This window comes from Narcine bancroftii, chromosome 3 (assembly GCF_036971445.1).
Source record: "Narcine bancroftii isolate sNarBan1 chromosome 3, sNarBan1.hap1, whole genome shotgun sequence".
In the NCBI taxonomy this organism is placed as follows: Eukaryota; Metazoa; Chordata; class Chondrichthyes; order Torpediniformes; family Narcinidae; genus Narcine; species Narcine bancroftii.
This window is the reverse complement of record NC_091471.1, coordinates 87321696-87349671: the sequence shown is the minus strand read 5'-3', so window position 1 is coordinate 87349671 and position 27976 is coordinate 87321696. Positions and strand designations below refer to the sequence as shown.

General features: G+C 38.5%; 1 protein-coding gene across 6 annotated transcripts in view; it reads right to left on the bottom strand.

The window, feature by feature from the left end:
- ipo11 (importin 11) overlaps nucleotides 1-27976 on the bottom strand; it is a 433130-nt gene that overhangs the window by 239794 nt on the left and 165360 nt on the right. For all 6 annotated transcript variants that reach the window (XR_011353505.1, XR_011353506.1, XM_069924487.1 and 3 more), the window contains one exon: nucleotides 14596-14672. Coding sequence is in view for 4 of the 6 variants with exons in the window: in XM_069924487.1 (XP_069780588.1) it covers nucleotides 14596-14672 (77 nt within the window). In the remaining 2 variants the exon portion in view is untranslated. The remainder of the gene's footprint in view (nucleotides 1-14595; nucleotides 14673-27976) is intronic.

The following is a 27976-nucleotide window of genomic DNA, read 5'->3' as shown; positions in this document are numbered from 1 at the left end:
ATTTGTGTATCTGCAGGACTGATTTACAGCACCGGTACTCCCTTTGTGGTCTCCTCTACATCGGACGGACTGGGCGCAGATTGGGAGATCACTTCGCTGAGCACCTACGCTCCGTCCGCAACAGTGACAGAGATCTCTCAGTAGCCAACTATTTCAATTCTGTGTCACACTCCCATGCTCACATGTCTGCCCATGGCCTTGCGCATTATCCTACCAAGACCACCTGCAAATTAGAGGAACAACACCTGATTTTCCGTCAGGGCTCTCTCCAACCAGATGGCATTGATATCAATTTTTCAGGTTTCTTTTAACCTGTTCTCCTTTTCCCCCTCCCTCCCTTCCCCTTTCTTGTTCTCCTCCATCCCTTCACCTAAACATCCCTCCTCCTCTTAATCTCTGCTGTCCCCTCCCTCACTTCTCCACCTATCACCTCCTGACTTTGCAACCATACCTCCTCCTCCTTCTCTTTTGTTCGGATGCCTGCCAACATTTTTTCATACCATCATGAAGGGCTTGAGCCCAAAATGTTGGTTATGTATTTTTATATTTGCTATATAAAGGCCACTGTTTGAACTGCTGAGTTTCTCCAGCATTGTGTTTTTAATTCAACCATGGTGTCTACAAATTTTTGTGTTTTACATATTTACCTCTAATCAGGTTTGGGAAGAAATGAAATGAAACCCAGGTATCTAACAGGAAATGTCTACACAATTTGTGAATCCTTTAATTCTTCAAATTGACTAATCGATTTAGTATGCTCTGACTATAATACATTTGTATTCCAAAATAAATCACAGTAGAATCCTGTTAGTGTTGGTGATTCCGAAGAGCTCTACCACAAGCATAAAAGTCAAAGTTAACCACGCTCCAAAAGATTAGCCCTCACTTTGTTTGACAATAATGGCATCATAGCAATAATTTCTATATAAACAACTGCAGACAGTGATATGCTGCTGTTATTTTTATCAATGTTCTCTAAATGAACTCCTCATAAATCTATCATAGAAGCACATCATTGAAGAAATGTTTACATTCAAGTGATTAGTTAAATGTAGTTAGTTTCCATAGATTTTTAAAATTTGAGTATTTTATGCATATTTTGGTGTTTTAAATAGCAACGGTTTTTAATAGTTTTAATGTTTTATCCTGAATATTTCTAAAGCATAGGATGAGAGATGGCAAAGTTTCTTTTTCTCCTTTGTCTTGGTTGACACCTCCCCTCACATCACACAATGCTTTGAAACACCCTCAGGGTGCAAGATGATTTTTTTCCCCCAAAAGTCTGAGTCAGCGAATTCCCTGAGACTATACTTCACAAGTATAAACTTTGTTCAATGTTCAGTTATAAACAAGTCATTAATCAATAAATTCTGTTGAAGCAGTAATTCATATGCAGTCTAATTACTCTTCAAGCAATAAACACATAATGGTAGATAAAGTCATTATCCTATATTTTGGCTTCAACAGTAAACAAATTGTGTTTGTTTTTCATAATAATTATGAAAAGCAATTATAATAATTAATTGACTTTCTAAGGGCTTCAGCACTGCACTCGGCAAAAAGGTTCCACCACCTGCATTGCACATCTGAAAAGAAAGACAAGTAAATAAACTAAAGAATAAGCTTTATAAAAAAGTGATAGCAAAAAAAATCAAAAATATATGAATCTTAAATGATAATTAAAGCTTTAAGACATTATATGCCACTGTTTAATAAGTTAATTAGCAGCACCAAAGAAATTGATGTTAAGTCTGTCAGACAGAAGTTTTCTCAATTAGTATGCCTAAATTGAAAATAAAAGTGGAATATAAACCTGAAGGAAATGCCGCATGAGGCTCAAGAACAGTGAGGTAAACGATGGCAGACCTAAACAACTGCCTTTAAATAGCTGAAAATTTGGCACTATATAAAATCATTTAGTGCCTGCAATGAATAATTTACTGTACATGGTTAGGTTACTGTAAAAGATTAATGGACCACCCAACAGCATGAAATCATTATGATGTGGAACTGGGAATGCAGAGCATTTGCACTATCTGCAATTCATTAACTGGCAGTGTGCAGCACGGTTAACACAGCGCTATTACAGTGAGTTGTCCCAGGTTTGTACATTTTCCACATTTGTATGAAAGTCCTCCTTATTCCGGTTTTCTCCCTCATTCTACAAACATATGGGATTTTTAGGTTCATTCTCACATGGGTGTATTTGCTTAGCACAGTCTCATAGGCCTATTACTATTCTGTATTTACAAATTAAAAGAAAACTTAAAATAAGCTTTATTTGAAGTAGGTTGGTATTTCAATGACTTTAAAGACAACAGTGAATTTAAGAATAGTGTAAACAAATGAAATTACAGAATACATGACTAACAGAAGATCATTCTTTTATTGTCCAAATCAAAAACTAAAAATGTGTAAATTTATGACTAAATTTTCAGCAACTTTTATTGGAAATGCATTCTTTAAATGGAAATCTGGAATTATTTTTGCAATAACAAAGCTTGAATTAAACAAAATATATGTATATTTCAACATATCTTACTATTTCAGGAATTTAACAACTTTCTAACACAGAAGTATAGTTAATCTGGTGCAACCCTCAGATAGTTAATTCTCAAAAGAGATATGGATTCATTTATACCAATTTTTTGAAGTTAATGACTTGTACAAGAGGTTTTCTTGCTAAAGTTAAATATTACTAAAACAAAATAGCAACTTTTTACATTAATTCAGATAGTAGATAACAATGGACCTTTAACCACTAAAAGAATGCTTTCAATGGCTGAACTCCATTTTTGTAGACACACATTTCCAAACTGATCAACCGGAATTATGACCAATTTCTATCAGTTTTCTCCAAGCACATTCTGGCTAATTTTGACATACCTATAATTTTCTGGGCTGGGTTCACAAACATATGAAATACAAGTCTTAAATTCTCCATCCAAAAGGACAAAGTACGAGGGAAGGAAAAAAGGTTCAAATAGATCATCTACAGAAAGATACAGGAGAAATTATATTGGGAAAAAAAGGAAATGGCAAAAAAAATTGTAATTTTGTTTGCAGAAGTCATAAAATATTCAGAAATAGTAAAAAACAACAATGCCAGATTGAATGATGATCGGAAGTAAATGAGCATGAGTAAAACAAAAATTATTGGGAAAATTAATGGATCTGCAAGATGATAAATCCAGAGGACTTAATGATTGGCGATCTGAGATTACACATGCTCTAGATCGTCATCACCTTTGCTTACCAACACTCTAAAACAGTCCTGACAGAAAGAAAGAAAATGCGATAAACTATTTAAGGAGGGAGAGAAAGAAAGCAGAGTTACAGACTTGCCATCCTGACACCAGTAGCTGGCAAAATGCTGGAATTTGGACACTTAAAAAGTAAAAAAAAATACATAATTGAACAGAGACAAAGGAAATCAAAGGAAAGAATATTTTGGAATTTTTACAGCTTTTTGGATTTTGTAAATAACAGAATAACAGAAAGGAGCCACCAGTTCATGTGGAATATTTAGATCAGAGCAGTTCCTTTGATACAACCAGTCATGATTCTCTCTATAGTGCATCTGTAAAAAGAGGTAAGAGACATTGGGAACCACGTAAATTTCCTAAGGCTTCTGAAGAAGTAGAGACAAATTTTTGACTACAGAATCAGCATGGGTCCACAAATTATTGTTATATTTACACCTAAAACAAAGCTTTTACCATCTGGAATATTTGCACAGATTTCTTCCTCCTATTAAGGAGCCATGCAAAGGACTGATTATTCAACTGGTACAACTTGTACACAGGAAACAGCATTGTACTCTTGAAAATTATATCAGGCAGACTACATTGGACTCTCTTGAATTTTTTATAAGAATGTGAAGATCTTATGGTAATGTAGAAAATTCTCAGTGGATTTGATTCAAATCATTGTCTCTCTTGGCTGGGGTTGTCTGAAGCCAAGGATCAGTCTCAAAATAAAGGATTTTGCACAATTCCACATGCATTTAAATAAGTACATAATCAAAATAACTTAATGGATTGTCAAGGGTTCTGAAAGTAGAAGTACAGACTGTTCTATTACCAAAAGCAGAGCCATCCAACATAACCACGCTTGATTAAACCTGAGAATGCATCAGATTTTAAAAATGGTCACACATTCTTTAAAAATGCTCAAAGATGACACCACTAATTATTTATTTAAAATTGATCACACATGCTATTTTAATTGAAGGATGTTTGTCAAAAAGAAATTTTGACTCTAATTCCTTAACCATGTGAAATGTAAATAATCCGCAGTCGAGCAACATTTCCTGGACTTTTGAATGATCTCTAAGATGGCTCAAAGCAGCAACAGCTGCCCAACATCGGACAGTTCAATTACAAACTTCATTTGTGATAACATGCAGTTTCTATGGACTAAAACTTATAGTAAGGGGGAAAACACACAGCAGGTCAGGCAGCATCAGTGCTAACATTATAGGTCTGATACTTTCATCAGTTTTTCATTTCTGCTCTTGGTCTTAGAGCGTTAATTGGTTCAACTGGCATAGATGTTACCTGACCTGCTTAATATTTCTAGCATTTTTGTTTTGTTTTTTGGGCACATCTGTACACCACTCAGTGCATATCCTAAGTTCAAGTCCAAATTCAAATTTATTGTCAGAGTGCATACATCACATAGAATCCTAAGATCCTTTTCCTGCGGACCAGGGTGTTATCGGTACTGTGAACTATACTCAAGAAAAAAAAATGTATAGAAAAGAGAGAAACATAAACAAACTGACTCTGCAAATGCAGAAAAAATATTCTGTAGCGGGCTGAGTGACCACGCAATTAGACAGGCCGAATCTCTGCACAAGTCGGCTGACCCAAGATGTCGCGGGCTGCACTTCACTTCCAAAGAGAAGCCCACGATTGACGCCACATGTGGACTAACGGAACTTCCCGCTTCCGAGTGGTGTACCGCCAACCATGGAGTGACGCTGCAACGCACTCGTCACTGGAAGTGGGCATCTCCTTCGCACAATGCAGTGAATTCAAATAAAATCAGTTTACTGGTTCACCCTTGCTCTGCCATAATAGACACTACAGTGGTGACCCTGATGGTTCCAATGTTACGGTCCTGCATTGAACACAGCAGGATGCTGCAACCGGCTGAGTCCCAGTTCTGCATTGAGGGAATCATCACAGTATGCCCGCCTTCTGGCCAAATACCCAGGCCTTACTAGCGTCCAACTTTCACAACTCCAACCCACCACTTAGCGTGGGGCACATTGAGACTGCCGGGCCCCTAGTCCCGGACAGATATCCTATCCCACATATCCAGAATTTCGCCACGAGGCAACAAGGCTGCTGAATCTTTTCCAAGGTGGACCTTGTAAAAGGATCCACCAGATTCCAGTACACCACAGCGACCTTCTGTAAATGGAAATCATCACACCCTTCGGCCTCTTCGAGTTCCTGTGAATGCCCCTCAGACTGAAGGTCGCGGCCCAGACTGATGGACGTGGTTGACAGGGACCTTGACTTCATTTTCATCTACTTGGACGACATCGCCAGCCCTGACGCCAGCACACACCTGACCCTCCTGTTTGACAGACTGTAGCAGTTCGGACTCACGGTGAATCCGGCCAAGTGCCAGATCGGCCTAGAGACAATAGACTTTCTGGGACACCGTCTCACTCCAGAGTGGGCCATACCACTGCCAGACAAGGTAGAGGCCATCTAAAACTTCCTCAAGCCGAGCATGCCCAAAGGCCTGTAGGAGTTCCTGGGGACAGTTAACTTCTATCATCGCTTCCAACCGGGAGTGGTCCACCGTCATGCAGACCTTGTTCAACCTCACCAAGCTCAGCGACAAGACACTCCAGTGGACACCAGACACCACAGAAGTGTTCCACACCACGAAGGGGGCATTAGCGAAAGCCACAGTCCTGGTGCATCCAGACTCGACCTCCCCCCTGGCCCTTACAACAGACGCGTCGGACAGAGTGGTGGGTGCAGTGCTAGAGCAATGGATCGACAAGCACTTGCACCCCCTTGCTTTCTTCAGTAAACACCTTCGAACACCGGAGCTAAAATACAGCGCATGCGACCGCGAACTGTTGGCCCTGTTCCTGGCGATACGGAACTTCCGATACATGTTAGAGGGAAGGGTCTTCACTGCCTACACAGATTATAAACCACTAACCTACACATTCAGCAGGGTTTCGGACCCATGGTCAGCGAGGCAACAGCATCACCTCTCCGAGTATATCACAGACATTCGCCACGTCGCAGGCAAGTCCAACGTGGTGGCCAACGTACTGTCCAGACCCATGATCACCACAAATTCAGGAGGGCTCAACATCGCCCAGCTCGCCAAGAACAAGACGGAGGACACGGATGTCCAGGCCATCAACAGCCTGAAGGTCAGCAACTTCTTCCCCTCACCAGGAGGCCCATTCCTGCTGTGCGACATCTCTGCAGGGTTTCCCAGTATCATCCCTCCTGAAACCTGGTGATGGCAGGTTTTTGACCAGATCCACGGACTGTCCCACCCCTCCATATGGTCCACGGACCACCTGTTGTCTGATAAGTTCATGTGGAACTGCCTCCACCAAAACATGAACCTGTGGGCCAGAACCTGTTTGCAGTGCCAACACGCCAAGGTACATAGACACACGAAAGCCCCTCTTCAGACCTTCGAGCCAGCAAAGTGCCGGTTCGAGCACGTACATGTAGACATTGTCAGCCCACTCCCCGTGAGCCAGGGCATGCGGTACCTGTTCGGGATGATTGACCGTTTTACCTGCTGACCCATACCCTCATGTGACTTGGAGATGTGTGCCAGAGCCTTCTTATCCACCTGGATCGAGCGTTTTGGAGTCGCGACCAACATCACCTTGGACCAAGGGGCACAGTTCACCTCCTCGCTCTGGCCTAACCCAAGTCCTGCAGCAGCTAAGTACACCACACCACTGCCTACCATCCTCAAGCAAACAAGCTGGTCAAGCATTTTCACTGCCACTGAAGGCCACCTTGAAAGCCTGACTGCAAGGCCCAAATTGGGTGGACGAGCTCCCGTGGGTGCTTTTAGGCATCCACATAGCACCAAAGGAGGATCTGCAGCCTCGTTTGCAGAGATGTGTACAGTTTCCCATTCACTATTCCCGTGGACATCCATTTCAACTCTTCTGGCCCACATTCAGCACCTTAGACGTCCTCCAGAGGTTGAGGGTACAAGTGGGTCAACGGTTCCACCCGCCAGAGTCTTGAGATGGCTCGCCACCCAGCACTTTCCCGCGAACCTGCAGTCTGCACACTACATCTTCGTGCGTAGAGGACAACAAGGAACACTATTACAGTGTCCATACAAGGCCCATTCAAGGTGCTCAGAGAGACGGTGTTGCGTTTACATTGGACATTGGCATTCCACTTATAAATAAAGTCCTTCGCTGCTTCCTCTTCTATTGAATTCAATTCTATTCAGATCCAAGAAGGATGACTGTCTCCTTCAAATAAGAATGATAAAAATCTTGCTTGTGCTGATATATAGTATTTCTTAAAGTCTGGGACTCTAAGCCCTCCTAATTTATATTCCCATGTTAGCTTTTCCAATTAAATTCTCGGCACTTTGTTATTTCATAGAAATCACCTTATGTAATTATTCAATAATTTATAGAAACTTTTGGGTAGTGCAATAGGGAATGATTAAAAAAGATACTATAATCTTGGGATCACCTTCATTTTAATACAAATTATGGTTCCCACAAGAGTAATCGACAGGTCTTTCCATTTCTGTAAATCTTTATCAATTTTTTTCTAAAAGAGGAATGTATTTAAATTTATATAAATTCTGTAAATTATTATGTCATTATTCCTAAATATTTGATTTCATCTAACTTCCATTTAAATCTACTACTTTTTTGATATCTTTCATAATTAAAATATTTCAAAGACATTATTTCATTCTTGTCCATATTTATTTTATAACCTGACATTCTTAACCAGTTTATAAATTTTTGCCTATACCAAATTTTTCCAATCTTTTAAATAAGAAAGACCATGCTAATCTATCAAATGCTTTTTCTGCTTCTAAGGAGACTGTAATACTTGGATTCCCTTTGAATTTTGCCATGCGTATTATATTAAATAATCTTCCTAGACTATTTGAATAATGTCTTCCTTTGACAAATCCCACCTGATCTCTATGTTTTAGTTTTGGTAGATATTAACCCATTCTATTAGCTAATGCTTTTGCCAATATTTTATAATCAGCATTGAGGAGAGATATAGGTCAACATGATGAAGTTTTTAATGAGTATCTACCTTTCTTCCGTAGCACTGGGTCTGAGTCTCCACTGCCTTGTCCAATATATCCATAAGAGGTATCAATAAATCTTTAAATTGTCTGCATAACTCAGGAAGAAACCCATCCTCCTCCAGAGATTTATTAGCTTGTAAAGTACCCAAGGCTTTCTTGATTTCTTCTCTTGTAAAGGAGGCATCTAAATCAATTCATACGCTATTTTCTAAGTTTGGAACTTCAACATTTGTTAAAAATTTGTCCATCTCATTTTCATCTCCCAATAATTTTGATTTATATAGTTTCATATAATATTGCCTAAGAATATTATTTATTTCTTTTTGATAAAATGCTATAATATCAGCCTGTTTTTATTGCATTTATCATTCTAGGTGAACTCTTTTGCCAAGATAAAACTTTATGTGCCCGTTATCCTAATTCATTTTTGTTTAGTTTTTAATTTTTTTCCACTCTATGTTTGTAATGTGTTATAGTTCATTTTTAAAAATTTTCTAACAGTCTATATTTTTCTCTGATATTATTTTTCAAATTTTGTTATATCTTTCTCTAGACCATCCAGCTCTGTATTATATTCTCCCATTTTTTTTTTGTAGAAGAAATAATTTGTCCTCATAGATAAGTTTTAAGCGTATCCCATATTAAAAAGCTATTATCACTCGAAGAAAAGTTAGTTTCACAGAATAGTTCTAGCTGTTTCTTAATAAACTCACAAAAGTCCTTCCTTTACAACAGTGTGGCTTTGGGACACAATCTGTATACATTTACTTGTTTTTTAATTATTGCAATTGTTAAAGTTAATGGTGAATGATCTGATAGGAGTGTCTCCAAATATACCGTTTTTACCACTCTACTTTTTAACAGGGCAGACATTTAAAAAAAGCATTCCTTATTTGTGAATTATGTACCCTTGAGTAGAATGAATAGTCTCTTTCTACAGGGTTAAGCTGTCTCCATATATCAATCAAATTTAAATCTTTCACAAATGATAGTGTCGTTTTTTCAGCTTTTTCCCTTGTCACTGTTCTGGCTGATTTATCCAGTATTGGATCTAGACAGAAAATGAAGTCTCCTCTGACCAGTATATTTTGTCTTCCCTCTACTGTTTTTAAAAAGATATCTTTCATAAAGGCTTTATCATCATAATTTGGCACATAGATGTTCTTAAATGTCCATGATTCTGCATAAATTTTTACAATGAGCCATTATAAATCTTCCAGCTTGGTCAATCAGTCACTTCTATTATTATTGGTATATTTTTTGTTAATTAGAATCGCTACTCCTCTTGCTTTTGAGCCTAATTAAGATGATATTACTTGTCCCATCCATCCTCTTTTTAATTTAATATGTTCCGATTTGATAAGATGCATTTCTTGTAGAAAGACTATATCTGCCTTTAATTTTTTTTAGGTGTGCCAAGACCTTCCTCCTTTTCACCTGTCTGTTTATTCCATTAACATTAAGACTAATAAATTTTAACATTTTATCCTTATTGATTTTTTATTGTTTCATAATAAAACCTTTTCGATTCTGTTTTTTAAAGGAGAATTTCACTATTATTTAAACAATGTCCCTGCCCTGAAGGTGAAGTAAACAGGAAACCCTGAAAGCCTGCAAAAAAAAAAAAGCCTGTGGAATCTCTCAAGGAAATATCCCCTCTCTTTCATGCCATCTTTTATAGATACTCCTCTCCGGACACCATTCTCCCCCTTAGAATGGAGTTTTCACCTTGCTCCTACTTTTCCAAGCTTTCTCTCTTTTCTGAGCTCTCCATGAACATTACAATAAAATTTATTTTTCAACAATAAAATGCAACACTTTTAAAAAAAAATACATCTTTTACTTAGTCCCATTGTAAACTTTCTTCCCAGACCAACCCTTTGGCAACCTTAGTCTTTTCATAAACTTCACAGGTCCTCGTTCTTAGTCTTGAAAAATCATTGATTACCCTCTGCTACTTTAATCCTCAGAGTTGCAGGGTATATCATCGAGTATTTCAAGTTTTTGTAACGCAGTTGTCTTTTTACATTATCAAGCTCCTTCCTTTGCTCAATCAACGTAGGTCCAAAATCTTGGAAAATAGCATTTTTGCATGGTCCATCATAGAGTATTGATATGCTGCTCCCAGAATTGTCTCCCGTTCCTAGTAACTCAAAAGTCTTACCAGGACTGGTCGTGGTCATTGATCCTTGGGTCCAAGGATCTGGTGAGCCCTTTCAATATGTAGTTTATCTTTGAATTTATCTTCTCCCAGCACTCACAGGATCTATGTTTCAAAGAAATTCACCGGATTTCTTCCCTCAATTCCTTCATTCAGTCCAATAATTCAGACATTATTAAGTCTGCTAAAATTCTTCATGTGGTCGATCTTGTCCAGCAGACCTTGTCTGTCCGACTCCAATTGCTTCACATCTTTCTCCAAAGCTTTTAGCTTATTTTGTGTTTTTACCAAGTCTACTTCTGCTTGAGTCATTCTTTCCATTATATTTTCAACAATTTCTTTAATTTCAGTCATCCTTTCAGTTATGTCTCTCGTTACATTCTTGATGCCAGCAAGTCAGTTGCTCAAGCTTTCCATTTTTTCAAGCATAATACATAGTTCTTGTCCCAACCCCCCAGATCTACCAGTCCAAGGCCACTCTTGTGCCACACCCTTTCAGGCTTTCACTCAATTTTCCTGGCTGAGTAGAAATTTCTTCATTTTTTATTCTCAACTGCCTTGGTTTCTTAGTTCTTGTTTTGTCCATTTTTTTTGCAAAAAATTCATAATTTTAAAATTTTTGACTGTCTTTTTGATGCTCTTCATGGAGAGCTCAGTCAAAACATGTCTGTCTAAGTCCTTTGTATGGCCACACCCCCGTTTCCATCACCTTAATCACAGTCTGCTTGATTCTAGAAAGGTTTGTTGGAAAAGGTTATGTACAAACACTTTAAAACAGATCTTATTTGAAAAACTGGAACTCTGCTAATGCTAGACATATTGGCTCCACAGCTTTTGCAAGAGCTTTGGAGAGTGCTCAAGAGACTTCATTTATGGATTGTTGTTTACAAAAGGCAACAGATGAAAGCTCTTGTTGGAGCCACATATTGTCTGGAAGAGAATTTGCTGTTCTAAGAGGGTCATGTGGTTTTCCAAGCAGAGAGATTCAAACAGGCTTTCTCTCAGAGAGAGAGAGAGAGAGAGAGAGAGAGAGAGAGAGAGAGACTCACAGAGATCACTTGTACAGTGTTACAGCCATCAAGAAGCAGCTGGGACTGGAACAGGACAAGCTGGCAAGCTAATGGAATGCCCATTTGTAAGACGGCCTGGTCAAAGCACTTGTGGATCATGCAAGAGGAGATGACCGGCTGTCTAATGTTTCACTTGGAATAAGAGAAACAAAAAGGAACTCAGTGGTGACCTGAAAGAAAGAGGTTATCATCTGGAGAATACTGAAGGGGCAAGTTTCATCAGCAAGACACTGGAGTGGCTGTTGGAAGTACAACAGTTGTGGATGTCCTGGAACAACAAATCTCTCTGAAAACCGACAAGAACCTTCCTGAGCGGTAACTTTCAAGCACCAAAGCCTGGTGAACTTTATAAATGTTAAATTCTGTAATCAGAATAAGAATTGCCTGCAACCAGTAAACTTGGAGAAATGAGAAGTGAACCAAAGAACTTTTCTGAACTTACACACACATTACATACACGTGCGCTTAGAATTAGAAGGGGGTTAAGTTAGGTTAAGTAAGTCAATAGTGATAAGTTAAAGTTTGATTCTATTTTCAAGTTTAAAGATAATTAAAAGCAACTTTTGTTTAAGTTACTATTTGTCTTGGTGAATATCTATTGCTGCTGGGTTTTGGGGTCATCTGGTCTCGTAACAATCCACATTAGTTGGGAACTTGCATCTGACAGCAGGAACTTGCTGGGAGCATAGCTAAGGTGTGTGGCTGGCACATTCTGGGACTGGGGCTTGGTACCCACTCAGCTGCATGGCCTGGTGTGCACAAGCATGCTTGTCTGACCAAGCATGAAGAAAATAGGGACAAATGGTATGGCTTGGAACATGGGCAAGGTTGTAGTAAGGGTCTGGTATTTTGCCAGATAACAGAGAAGAACAGATGTTTAGCTGGGAGCCAGAGCATGACCAAGACCAGGGAGGAGACCACCTTGTCTGACCCAATCAGCTCCATTTGGAGCACTTAGTGAGGCCTTCTCTATGCTGGACAGTACAAACGCAGATGGGCAAATGATTCACGAAGCACCTGCACCTCTCAGTTCCAAGTATTTTAATTCCTCTTACCTTTACCACACAGACATGTCAGTTCTTGCCCTCATCCATCACCAGGGACAGGTGAATTGTAAACTTACAGCCTATCATATTCCTCCTGATTAGCCTTGAACCCAATGGCACATACATTTCAATTTTCAAAATTTTAGATAAGCACCACTCCTATATGATTGCACTGTTTTCATTACTCCTTTACATGCTCCCATTCTCACTTATATGATTAACATCATCCACTCCTTCTCCCCACATCCTTGATGGTTTCCTCCCTATCTGCCTCCTCTACTTTCTTCTGTCCTATCACCTTTGGCTCTTCCCCAGTCTCCCTGCTCAACATCCCTCATTTTAATGTTTGCTGCCTTCCTTTCCCATTTTAGACTTTATAACGTAAATGGTGACTCACCATTTTTGTCCATGGATGCTGCCTAACCCTTCGAGTTCTTTCAGCCTCTCAATGTTCAATTTGATTAAATGTATAGATTTGAAATCAAACAAACTAAGCTTTGTGTTTACTATCAAACAAACTTGCAGTTCTGCTGTTTAACCTGTGTTCTGGGCAATTTATCATAGTAGATACCACAGAGAATTAAGCAATTAGGTTTCTTTAATTAAAAGATTTGCACAGCTCAATCGGCAGGTTTATAAAGTATGCAGATATTTAAAATTAGTAGAAAGGACCTTAAAGCAGTGATATAATCCTTAGATTCTGATCATATTTTCAAATTGTTTAAGAATTCTTCAAATATTTAATTATTTATGATGTTTTCTAATAATTAATTTAGTTTCCTCTGTGTGCATCTCATTCTTCGAATCTTGGCCCATTTATAAGCATTTGCAAAGGTCAATAGTGGGAAAAAATATAGCTCAAAGTACATTAAGCACACAAAAATAATGCCATTTTCCAAAGAACAACAAACTTTAATCATGAAGAAGGACAGCATAAAAATCTTTAACAATTAATCTTGCATTCACCTAATTCCATTAACTTAGTAATTATTTCAGACTTAACATCACAATTGCTTGGCTTTTTGAAACAACTCTGCTATTAATGTTCTACCTCAGTTTCATTATCCTGCAGTTGCCAAATTCCTTGGCTTCCCTTAATATCCAAAAATGTCAGTCAATTTGCATACTAAGATAAAGACCTGCTTCTAATGAAGACACAAGAATCTGGAGATGCTGGAATGTGGAGCAAAGAACAATCTGCAATCAATGTTTCAGGCCGGAACCTTTCACCGAGAAAGTTCTAATGCTGGAAATGACTTATCCTCTTCCCTGAACTCATTTCACGTTCAAGTACACCAACTAAACAACAATAATTTTTTTTGTGTGTGTGACCAAGTTCCCCCATGAGTTCATAAAGTCTTAGGACACATTTTGCTTGAAGGAACATAAACAATTTAACTTTAATTTCATCTCATGTACCAACTAGTAAACACAATATAGTAATCAGAAAATAAGCCAAATGGGGTTAATTAAAATAATCCTCAAGTCAAACAATATTTACTTTAAAACATCAGAGATACTCTTTTAATATTTCAGGTTACTGCATGAAATTGTGATTCATAGACACAATGAAGCTGGAAAGATACTAAAAGTTAAGCAATCAGATTGAAGCTTTTTCGTAATAATCAAAACTTGCCAAGCAGCAGAAAACAGCGGCGATAGTCATACAAATTAGTAAATAGCTCAAATCAAACTTTTGCTAAATGATGTTTGCAAATATAAAGAATACAAAAGGCAGCAATGCAAATGAAGCCTAATAGCCTGAATAAGCCTGAAGTTGTCTGATCTCGGAAGCTAAGCAGTCTCAGGCCTGGCCAGTACTTGGAGGAGAGACCACCAGGTTTCTGTGAGGAGTGCTAGACAAAGTGGCGACTCTCTGTCTGCCTTATGGTAGATAAAAGTTAAAGAATTTTGTGAATGTTACATTCTAAAAATGTAGTAGTATTACGTGAGAACAATGAAACTTTTACCTTTATAATTCTGGATATATTAAGACACAATATATACATACCCAGTAGAGAAGACATGTTCTGAAAGACTCCAAGGAGCTCTGGAGTGATCGATGGGCTGTTTTCCAGTGTCACTAACCTATAAGGTGGCAATACAATGCAACTGTTTGAAACTGTTTAAAAATAAACAAGTGAACAGCACAAAATGATAATTGGCCCAAAATACTGCAGCAAGTCAACAACAATATGTGAACAAAAGCACTGATTAAAATACTTAAGGTTATACTTAACAATTCCAAATAACAGTGTAATTACATAGTTTATTTGCTGAGGGGATTAACATCGAACGATAATTTAAGAAAAAAAATCAAAATTACAGACTCGTCACAAATAAAAATCAGTTATTGGTTCATTTTAAGTTCATTTAAAAAAAAAACAAATGACTGTCTTTCCCCACTTAAGACTTTTCAGTGTTGCTGATGCTTTCTCTCTGGGAAATAGATTATTTTGCAACAATAAACTCAAGGGCCTGCTCATACTGTATGCTCCTATGATATATTACTCCAATGTGAAAAACTATCCAAAGGCACTGAACAAGTATAGGATTCAATCACTTAGAAAACTATTCCACATGATTACTAATTTCTAAGAAAAAGGTACAAGTGAGTGTATTTTTGAAAAGTTATTTGTGTGTGTACTGAAGATTGTACAGTTGGAAATAATGCTTCAAACTGGAAATTTCATCTTGGTTCAACATCTCATAAGGATTTGGACATGCAACCATTTCCAGGGCCAAGTGATTGCATACAAGAGTATTCTATTAAGTGACTTTGATTTTGAAGTAGAGCTTATCAGCATTAAATGCAAACAAACTGAATATTTAGATTTTTTTTGCTCAGTTTAGTAAAATGTGAGCTTCATGTGCTAAAAGAGATCCAACTGAGAGAGGCAAAATATATAATCATAATCAGGGCTTCAAGTCGAGACTGCCAGTTGCATCTTTAAAATTTGAGGTTGTGATGCTAAGAATCTCACAAGTTCGTAACTAATTCTGCTCCTCTTCTGGTGAGATAACATTTCACACTTCTTTTCTCTGCAGCATGCCCACAACCTACGGAGGACCAGGGGTTTAAGATTTATAGTTAAAGACCTAGCTCTTCATCTAACAAACAGTAGCTCCTGAAATTAATTGCTGTCTCATACAATGGATGCTGAGTCTCTGAATTATTTCAGACAAAGAGCTGTCTGTTTCTGTTTGGGGATGGATATTACTTCTCACAAATGGTAAATAATTCAGGAAACTCAAGGCAGTTTTTTTTACATTTTCGACATGCACACAGTAACAGGCCATTTCTTTAGGATATATTTCTTAGTAAAGTTACTGGGTGGGTTAGAAACAAGGAAACATTAACACTCAGAGAACACCATTTTGAGAGACAATATGTCTCCAATGTCCAGCTGTAAACAAGTTGTTTGCTCAAAGGGATAGCTTGACTACTACTTAAGAGCATTAAGCAGTTTGATTACTGTTATCCATTGAAAGCTGGAACAATGATATTTTCTCAGAAAGCTAACTGGTCAAACAGAAGACCATTTGCTTGTTAACTCATCTTTCTGAAGAAATTTCAAACAGAGCCAGTAGTGATGTCATATGATAAAGGCATTTCAAGAAAGCATCTTTAATATGATGAACCAGATCATCTGAAGTCAGAGATGCAGCAACCTTCAGTAAGAAAGGTGCTGTGTTCTCCCTTATCAGGGAAGGAACACAGAAGCAGTGGCTTCAAAAAGTACCACTTCGACTGTCTCCCTTGGTCAAGAGAGAGAGCAGTACTATTGTGGTTATTGTAACGGACACTTCATTAAAGCCTTGCCCTGGGTTTGCAAAATAATCCTGGAAATCACATGTTCCCCAACTTCCATGCAAGTGAGGGGAATTGAAAAAGTCATTTGTAGGAAGAAATATTTCTCTGAAAGCAACTCTATAAGTATTTGTGAGTTTGAGAACTTTTGAAAAACAGTTTAAAGACCGAGTTTCAACACAAAAGATTTCTAAGACTGAACCTTAAATCTGAATAATCTCTTCAGAACTGTGCCTAAACTGTAATGGTTTGCGATCTGTCACACACAAACACACATTTGTGCATAGTGGGGTTAAGTTTAGAGGTAAGTAAGAAATATTATATTATTAATAGTTATTAATAAAAATGATTGGTGAATTTCTATTGCTGCTGGTCTAGGTTGTAACAATGAGCCTATACCACCCAATTACACCCCTTTAACGTACAACTCCCAGTACGTTTTGAACAGTGGGAGAAAACCAGAGGCCCTGGAGAAAACCCACAGACATGAGGAGAACATTCAAGGTCCTTACAGGTAGTGCCGCTTTCAAATCCCTGCCCTGATCACTGGTGCTGTTACAGTGTTGCGTTAACAGTGTCACCCAATTGCCATTTCGATTGACCAGTGCTAAGGTAATTTAGAGATGAATTTCAGACATTTTCTCCAAAATAGGCTTATGTTTCAAACCAAACTGACAAAACACTATTACCAACTTTAATTCATGTAGATAAAATATGACAGAGCAACATACATTTATAGTAAAGCAAACCTCATACAACTACAAGTTTAACATTATTTTCCTAAATATATGCATGCAACATATTTAATATAATGCATGTCCATGAAGTGGAAATAAGCAGCAAATCAAGGTTTTCCTTGATATATATAAAATATTTTACTCATTAGTACAATTTTTATAATTTAGTTTTTTTTTCTTGCACTGGGGCGATGGTGCAAAGAATGAAATCTAGTCATACTTCTATCACCTCAAAGTCCAATTGTGTTAATGACACCCTTTCTCCTTGTCATGCATTTTCATTGATATGTCCCTTTTTGATACAACTTATTGATCTCAAATGCAGTGGGAAAGAAATAGTGGATAATTAATAATGAACGTGGGGAAAACAGCGTGGAAACAAAATACACACACACACACACCCACACACACACACAAAATGAACTGGTACATACAATGATCAAGGAAAAAAATCACTATGATGCCCACTACACCTTGATTCAGTGCAGGCACGGCTCTATGCTACAAGGAACTCTAATTAAACGCTCTCAACCCTTTTAACAGTGCACATCTTACCAACAGTTTCTCCACAACCCTTCCACATTTCTAGGCTTGGAGTGAAGCACGGTGGTCCCAAGCTGGCAAAGAGAGAGAACAAAGAACACATGGCACCTTCATAGTGCTGGAGCTTCCAGCCCAGATGATTTACAGGTGAGGAATGGCTCGGTACCAGGAGGGTTAATCCAATGACAACAGCCAATGGCCCAAGGCCAAGTACAGAAAGGCTGGAGAGTGCAGTCCAGGTAATTTACATGGATCCAAAAGCACGGTGTGCAATAATGGGTGGTGCGGAACCAAACCTTGATTGGCAGCTGGTTTGTCCTCTGACTAGGTAGGGGGCAGTGTTGTCACATGACAGCCACAACCCTTCCCATTACACTTGTCTTCTTTTTTATTGATTTAGTGCTTATTTATAAATAAAGTCTTTAGCTGTTACTTCATTCATAGAATGTAGCCCCATATGAATCCAGTTTAGTGAATTCCCTTCAAAAAAATGCTAAAAATATTGTTTGTGCAGCCAGAATTTTTTTTTTTTAATCTGGAAGTTTTAGCCCTCCTAATTTATAATCCCAAATTAGTTTTCCCAGCACTATATTGGGCACTTTGTTATTCCATAGGAATTACTTGATTGTTTAACAATTTGAAAGAATTCTTAGCTCAAGCTATAGGTAGCGATTGGAACAAGTATTGAAGTATCAGCATCACTTACACTTTTACACAACTCACTCTTTCTATTAGTGTTATCTGCAAATTCTTCCAGTTTTATGTCCTGCTCTATTTTATCAAATAAAGGAACATAATTAAGCTTATACAGATTTTATAAATTGTTGTCTAATACTACTCCCAAAAATTTAATCCCATCTAATTTCCATTTAAACCTACTGCTTCTTTTATATCTTTCATAATCATGGTTTGTTAAGGGCATTATTTCACTTATGTCCATATTAACCTTAATACCAGACACTACCATATTTTCTGAGAGTTTCCTGTAACATTTTCAAGGACCCTTCAGGATCTGACAAATATCATCCACAAATTAACTTATTTTATGCTCATCTTTTCCGACTACAAAGCCCTTACCTCAGGATCTCTTCTAATAATTTCAGCTGGAGGTTTAATTGCCATTAGAAACAATGCTGGAGACAGAGGACATCTTTGCCTTCTTGATCTACTCAAAGGGAAAATTATTGACATTACACTATACATAATTATTTTTGCCTGTGGACTGTGATATAACACCTCAATCCAATTTTCTCCAATGTTTTAAACAAAAATGGTCATTCTAATCAATCAAATGCCTTTTCTGTGTCCAGAGAAACTGCTATACTTGGATTACGCCCCAATTTTACCTTATGTATTATATTAAATAGTCTAGCTAGATTATTCGCTGAATGTCTACCCTTTATAAATCCCACCTGGTCCGGATGTGTTAACTTTAATGCCCCAGCCTGTTGGGCAACACCTTTCCTACAATTTTATAGTCAGCGTTAAGAAAAGAAATTGGCCTATATAATTTCTCCACTGCTCTATCCAATATATCCATCAATAATGGGATTAACATATCTTTGAATTCTTTATAGAACTCGAGTGGAAACACATCCTCTCCCAGAGTCCTGTTAGCCTGCAACGTACTTAATGTTTTCTCAATCTCTTCCCTTGTAAAAGTAGCATCCACGTCATTTCTATTATTTTCATCCAATCTAGGAAGTTCAACCCCTTCTAAGAACTCAAGATTTCATTTTTATCGCCTGGTATATCCGATTTATAAAAGCTCAATGTAGTACTGCTGAATGGCATCATTTATTTCTTTCTGATTATATGTAACTACATTGGCATCCTTCTGTATTGCATTTATCACCCTTGCTGACTCTTCCACTTTTAATTGCCTTGCCAACAACTTGTGAGCCCGGTCCCTTATTTCATAATATTCCTGTCTAGTCTTAAATATAGTTTTTTTTCACTCTGTATGTTTACAAGGTATTATAACTTTTTTTGTTTTCCATTATTCTATATTGATTCTGTTCACCTGTTCTGATATTCTTTTTCTAGTTCTAATATCTCTCTTTCCAAATTATTCAATTCTGCATTATATTCCCTCGTAACATTTTTCGTAAATGAAATAATATGACCTTGCAAAAAGGGCTTCATTGCTTCCAATATTAAAAAGCTATTATCCATTGATCCCAAATTTGTTTAACAAAATATTTCTATTTGTTGCCAAAAAAATTGTTCAAAATCCTCCCGCTTTAACATTATGGGGGTCAAACGCCATCCATAAACACCTTCCTATTTCTCCGCTAATGAAATGGTCAGCGTAAGGGGTGAGTGATCAGAAAGTAAACTCGATAAATATTCTGACTTCATCACCCTATCTTTTAGCTCAGCTAACAGTAAAAATAAATCGATTCTTGTAGGTGAATCATGTACCCTTGAGTAGAAAGAATATTCTCTCTCCATTGGGTTAAGCTACCTACAAATAATATCAATCAAATTTAGATACTTCATACAAGATTACTTCATTTTAGTAGCCTTTGCCCAAGTTACTGTTCTTGCAGATTTATCCAATATTGGATCAAGACAAAAATTTAAATATCCTCCTATCGAAATAATTTGTCTCCACTCAGCAGCTTTCAAAAATATATCCTTCATAAAGGCTTCGTCATTGTAGTTTGGTGTATAAATATTCATAAGCATCCAATATTCCTTATAAATTTTACAATTTACCATCACATATCGCTTGGTCTTTTGATATATTCTCTAAGATAACCAGAACATTTTTATTTATTAAAATCGCAACCCCTCTTGCCTTAGAATTGAACAACGCAAAGAAGACCTGCCCCACTCATCTTCTTTTGAACTTGTCATGTTCAACCTTAGTAAGATGTGTTTCCTGTAAAAAGACCACATCTAACTTTAACTTTTTCAAGTGAGCTGAAACCTTCTTTCTCTTGATCATACTGTTTAAACCATTAATATTAACACATAAACTTTAGCGTCCTATCCATATTGATTTACAAACAAATATTGCACAATAATACAGTCGAGTAAATAGTTAAACAATCTCGTGATCTCTTCCCTTTTTTAAAAAAAGTGCAAAGCCCATGCTTTGACAGTGATTAAACAAGAAACCTGGAAGCCCGTGAAAAGAGCCCATGGAATCCTCCAGGGATGGAAAAAACCCCACCCTAAAGCACATTTACAACAAACTTCACTCCTGATGTCAATACACCCCTTAGAATGGAGTCCACACCCTGCTGTAACTTTGTTGAACATTTCCCCAAGCTCTCCGCAAGTACCAATAAGGTATTTTAACATTACCTAATAAATATCAGATGACTCAAGAAAAATATATCTTTACTAGTCATAAAAATACAATCTTCATAAAGTTCTCTTCCAAAGTAATTTTTCTTCTTAAAGCCCACAAACAAACTCTTCTGCTTATTGCTTTGTCTTGAAAAATCGCCAGATGCCTTCCAACACCTCCACCTATAAAATTGCTGGGTAAACCATGGATATTCTTCACCCAGAGTTACCAATTGACCTCATCAAATTCTTTTCTTTTCTGTACAACCACTGGGCGAAAAATTTGACCTCTTGTCCATCCCATTTCAGCGGGGCATTATTCGTTTTAGAGTACTCAAATGCTGCTCTTAAGATCGCTTCCCGATCCCTGAAGTTCAATAAGGATCTGTCGAGGACGTTTATCCTCACTTCTTCTGGGTCCAAAGGACCAATGGGCTATATCAATCTGTAATTGTCTGCCAGGTGACAGCATGAAGTACATCAGGAATTTAGGTTTCAAAGAATTTAACTGCATCTCTTCCTTCCTCACCTTCTTTTAAACATTATTTCATCTGCTAAAGTTCTCCATATCATGGAGCATTTGTTTTTAAATTGCCCACTGTTTTGCTTCGTCATGTAGTTCTTCCAGTTTCTTATATCATGCTTTCCCAAGTCTTTCCCATTCCTTCCATTAAATCAATTTTTGATCGAGACCATTAAATCTTTCATTACATGTTCAACTTTTGAAAACCGCATTCCTAAAACTTCCATCCCTGATAACAGAAGTTCCTGAAGTTGAGGCGGCTCCCTTCAGTTGATATTGCAGGCGAATTCGGAGCTTCTTCCAACTTTGGTTTTGAATTTTTTCCAGTCATCTTTGTTAGTTATCAATATAAGTAAACTTTTTTTTAAAAAAGAAAAAGTACTTTTTTTGTAAATTTTATTTTTCATTTACAACAATGCAAGTACAGTATTTATCCATATCATAAAAAATAATTTAAAAAACAATGATGCAAAAAGAATACATAATTTCAGATTTTCTCCCCCCCCCACCCTCCCCAAAAAAGCATGAAAGATAGAAGAAAAGAAAAAAAAGCCTGGCTGATAATCATATAGCCTCGTGATTGATTAAATTTACATAGTGATCTTGAACCTTAAATTAACTAAGGTGAGTTGGAGCAGGAATGGCAGACACAGTAGATGAAATCATAGCATTAAATCCATATAAGGTTTCCAAATCTTATTAAATTTTTCTGGTTGATTCCGTAAATTATACGCTATTTTCTCTAATGGTATACAATTTAGTAGTTCCGTTTGCATTTATTCAACCCCACATTATTGTCTAATTTCCACGTTAGAGCGATACATTTCTTTGCTATTTTTATTGCTACACTTAAAATATTTTTTAGACATTAATGAACATTCTGTAACCAATAAGTTTATGGTTTGGGATTCTTTAAAGGCTTATTTGAGAGGACAAATAATACGTTAAACGGCTACAATTTAAAAAAAAATAAATGTCTGAAGTTAACCATTTGGAAAATGAAATAATAAAGAAGGAAAAAGAATTGCAAAATCAAGTAAATGTTGAGAAATGAAAAATATTGGATTTTTTTAATTGAAATGTTATACAATACAAACATATAGATTGGAGAAAGATATAAGGCGAACCCAACAAAAATATTATGAGTTGGTGATAGAGCGCATAAAGTTTTAGCATGGCAACTGAAGACTGAACAATTATCAAGAACAATTACAGCTTTAAAAGAATATTTGGGTCATCTTACTTATAAAACACAAAAAAATACTTTTGAGCCATCTTTTAAAACCTCTTCATGGAGAGCTCAGCCAAAGCACATCTGCACAGTCTCATTGCATGGCCATGCCCCCTTGTGGATTTAAATTTAAGTTGATGGTACTTAATGAGTCATGATTTATGGTGTTGGTGTTATTTTGGAGCTAGAACAAAAAAACCTCAAGTGATATATCTATGTGGTACTGAGGAACAACATTTTTGTACTTGCTGTTAAACAAACCACTGCGGGTAACTCAAGGTTGAGGGGGTTATATACAAGAATGTTTCACATTGCGTGCTGGCTCTTGTTGGCTCCATATGCACTCACTGGCTGGCCATCAACACAAGTTAGCCACTGAAGACTTGACAACAAATGCATTTTGTATTTAATGCAATATTTAGTTTAAATCTTTTACTTTCCATCTACAGGGATTAGATTTTAAGACCACAATCATATTGGATGAACTGAGGATCATAAGGGAAGCAGAGGCAGTGATAGAGAGGAGTTACAGGGAGACAGTCACCCCTAGAAGGCAGGAGTCAGAGAATTGGGTGACTGTGTGGAAAGGAGGGAGAGCACCAGTGCAGAGTACCCCTGTGGAAGTGCCGCTCAGCAACTTGTATTTGGCTTTGGATACTGCTGAGGGGAACAGCCTATCAGGGACGAGTCGTGGGGGTCAGGTATCTGGCACAGGGGCTGCTCCTGAGGTTCAGAAGGAAAAGAAGGATAAGAATAGGATTCTTGTAGTTGGGGACTCATTAGTCAGAGGGACAGATAGAAGGTTTGTGGGACGAGATCGGGGATCCAGGTTGGTATGTTGCCTCCCTGGTGCCAGGGTCAGGGATATCTCTGATCGAGTACATAGCATTCTGCAAGGGGAAGGAGAACAGCCAGAAGTCGTGGTCCATGCGGGGACCAATGACTTAGTTAAAAGTGGGGATGACATCCTGCAACAGGATTATGTAGAATTAGGTAGGAAGTTAAAAAACAGGACCTCCAAGGTAGTAATCTCTGGATTGCTGCCGGTGCCACGAGCTAGTGAGGGTAGAAATAGGAGAATGTGGAGGATGAATGCGTGGCTAAAGAGATGGTGCAGGGGGCAAGGGATAAGATTTCTGGATCATTGGGATCTCTTCTGGGGAAGGTCGGACCTGTACAAGAGGAACGGACTCCACTTGAACTGGAGGGGGACCAATGTGCTGGCAAGCAGATTTGCTAGAGCTGTGGGGGAAGGTTTAAACTAGTTTGGCGGGTGGGGGGGTGGGGGGGGGGGGAATGGGGGAGGAACAGAGTGTGAGAGCAGTGTCCAGGGAGTATGACCACCTAGATAGGAATAAAAAAAGATAACAAAGGTAGGATGGAGATTAGGGTAGAAGGTAAAAAAGAGAATATATGTGAGGGTCATTCTCTGAGATGCATATATTTTAATGCAAGAAGCATAGTGAACAAGGTAGATGAGCTGAGAGCATGGATAGATACTTGGGGTCACGATATTGTGGCAATTAGTGAGACCTGGCTACAGGAGGGGCAGGACTGGCAACTTAATATTCCAGGATACATTTGTTTTAGATGTGATAGATCAGAGGGTAAAAAAGGAGGAGGAGTTGCTCTGCTTGTTAAGGAGGACATTATTGCCGTGAGGTGGCAGGATGGTATGGAGGGATCGACCAGTGAGGCTGTTTGGGTAGAATTGAGGGGTGGAGGAGGCAAGAGGGTGCTAATAGGGGTGTATTACAAATCACCAAATGGGCCAAAAAAATTAGAGGAACAAATTTGTAGGGAGATAACATATATGTGTGAAAAATATAAGGTAGTGATCATGGGAGATTTTAACTTCCCACACATTGATTGGGATACCCATACGGTTAGAGGGCTGGATGGGCTTAAATGTGCTCAGGATTGTTTTCTAAATCAGTTAGTAGAAGAACCGACTCGGGACGGTGTAATACTGGATCTCCTGTTAGGGAACGAGCTAGGTCAGGTAGCGGACTTAATGTTGGAGAACCAATTGGGTCTAGTGATCATAATTCTGTTAGTTTAAGGGTAGTTTTAGGGAAGAGCAAGGAGAGGCCTAAAGTTGAGGTTCTGAATTGGAAAAGAGCAAATTCGAAGAAATAAGAAGGGATTTGGGGAGTATTGAGTGGGACAGGATATTTTCAGGTAAGGATGTTAATGAAAAATGGAGGATATTCAAAAAAGAAATTTTGAGGGTACAGAGTAGTTATGTCCCAGTGTGGATCAAAGGAAAGGCTGGAAGTCATAGGGAGGCTTGCTTTTCGAGGAATATTGGAAATTTGGTTAGGAGAAAAAGGGAGGTGTACAGAGGTATAAAGAGCAGGGAACTGAGAAGTTGAAGGAGGACAACAAGGAGTGTAGAAGGAATCTTAAGAAAGAAATTAGAAAGGCCAAAAAAAGGCATGAAGAGGCTTTGGCTGACAGAGTAAAAATAAATCCAAAGGGTTTCTATAAGTACATTAAAAGTAAAAGATTAGTGAGAGATAAAATTGGACCCCTTGTAGATAGCGAGGGTAGGCTGAGTGAGAAGTCTGAGGAAATGGGGGAAATTTTGAATGATTTCTTTGCCTCGGTATTCACTAGGGAAAAAAATGTTGAACCAGTTGAAGTAAAGAAAAATAGTGGGGAGGTCATGAGGCATATAAGGATAACCGAGGAGGTTATGAAGGCCAAAAGATAAAGGTGGATAAATCTCCCGGACCGGACAAAATATTCCCTAGGACACTCAGGGAGGCTAGTGGACAGATAGTGGGGCCATTAACAGAGATATTTAGGATGTCACTGGCCACGGGGGTGGTGCCAAAGGATTGGAGGGTGGCGCATGTGGTTCCTCTTTTTAAGAAAGGGTCCAAATGCAAACCTGAGAATTATAGGCCTGTAAGTCTGACGTCTGTGGTGGGCAAGTTGATGGAAAGTGTTCTGAGGGATGCTATTTACAAATTGTTGGAGGTACAGGGATTGATAGGGAGTAATCAGCATGGTTTTGTCAGGGGTAGATCATGCTTGACAAACCTGATTGAGTTCTTTGAGGGGGTTACAAAAAAGGTTGATGAAGGGAAAGCTGTGGATGTTGTCTATTTGGACTTTAGTAAAGCTTTTGACAAAGTTCCCCACAGGAGGTTAGGAAAAAAGGTGGAGGCATTAGGTATAAATAAAGAGGTAGTGAAATGGATTCAGCAATGGTTGGATGAGAGGTGTCAGAGAGTAGTGGTAGAAAATTGTTTGTCCAATTGGAGGCCGGTGACAAGTGGAGTTCCTCAGGGTTCGGTCCTGGGTCCACTATTATTTGTTATATATATTAACGATCTGGATGTAGGGGTGGAGAATTGGATAAGCAAGTTTGCGGATGACACAAAGATTGGTGGTGTTGTGGACAGTGAGGTAGATTACCGTAGATTAAAAGGTGATTTAGGAAGGCTGGAGGTGTGGGCTGAGAAATGGCTGATTGAATTTAATACAGATAAATGTGAGGTGCTACATTTTGGAAAGGCAAATTTAAATAGGTCATATACATTGAATGGTAGACAATTGAGGAGTGCAGAGCAACAAAGGGATTTAGGAGTTATGGTAAATAGTACCCTCAAAGCTGATACTCAGGTAGATGGTGTGGTGAAGAAGGCATTTGGAATGTTGGCCTTCATAAATCGGAGTATTGAATTCAAGAGTAGGGAGGTTTTGATGAAATTGTACAAGGCATTGGTGAGGCCAAATTTGGAGTACTGTGTACAATTTTGGTCACAAAATTATAGGAAAGATATAAACAAAATAGAGAGAGTGCAGAGAAGGTTCACGAGAATGTTGACAGGATTTCAGGGTCTGAGTTACAGGGAAAGGTTGTGCAGACTGGGGCTTTTTTTCTCTGGAGCGTAGAAGATTAAGAGGGGACTTGATAGAGGTGTTTAAGATTTTAAAAGGGACAGACAGAGTAAATGTGGATAGGCTTTTTCAATTAAGAAAGGGGGAGATTCAAACTAGAGGACATCGTTTAAGATTGAAGGGGGAAAATTATAAGGGGAACATGAGGGGAAATTTCTTTACCCAGAGGGTGGTGGGGATGTGGAATGAGCTTCCGGCAGACGTGGTCAAGGCGGGATCATTGGTTACATTTAAGGAAAGACTAGATAGTTACATGGATAGGAGGGGACTAGAGGGGTATGGACCGGGTGCTGGTCAGTGGGACAAGGAGGGTGGGGATTTGCTATGGCATGGACTAGTAGGGCCGAACTGGCCTGTTCTGTGCTATAAGTGGTTATATGGTTATTCTTTCTTCTTTGGCTTGGCTTCGCGGACGAAGATTTATGGAGGGGGTAAAAAGTCCACGTCAGCTGCAGGCTCGTTTGTGGCTGACAAGTCCGATGCGGGACAGGCAGACACGATTGCAGCGGTTGCAGGGGAAAATTGGTTGGTTGGGGTTGGGTGTTGGGTATACTAAATGCGTTGCATTTTTTTAAATCAGCCACTTGCCCCCTGAAAAGAAAGCTTTGCAATTAAATTGTTAACTCTTACTTCCTGAGCCAAAAGGAAAGTTTGGAGGATGCAGATTGCCTCAAATGCTTCAATACCATTATTCCCTCAGTGCTGGTCAAGAAACTACGAACTCTAGGCCTCTATACCCCACAATGCAACTGGATCCTTCACTTTCTCACTGGAAGATCACAGTCAGTAGAAATTTGAAACATCTCTTCATCATTGATTATCAACACAGGCACACCCCAAGGATGCATGCTGAGCCCACTGCTCTACTCGTTACACACCCACGACCATGTGGCCAGGCAATTGCAATGCTATCTACAAGTTTGCAGATGACACCACAGTTGTCAGTAGAATCATAAACAGCAATGAGGAAGCTTACAGAAGGGAGATAGATTGTATAGTGTAATGACAACAGCCTTGCACTCAACATCAGCAAAACCAAGAAGATAATTGTGGATTTCAGGAGGAAGTCGTGAACACATCCCAGTCCTCATCAAGGGCTCAAATTTCTGGGTGTCATCATCTCCAAGGATCTATCCTGGAGCCTCCACGTTGATACAATCATAAAGAAGGCTCACCAGCGGTTAAGGTGTCTGAGGAGATTCGGAATGTCACCTAAGATTCTCAAACTTCTACAGGTGTACCGTGGAGAGCATACTAGCTGGTTGCATCACTGCCTGGTACCAACTCTCAGGACAAGAATAAACTCCAAAGGGTTGTTAACTCGGCTTATGACAT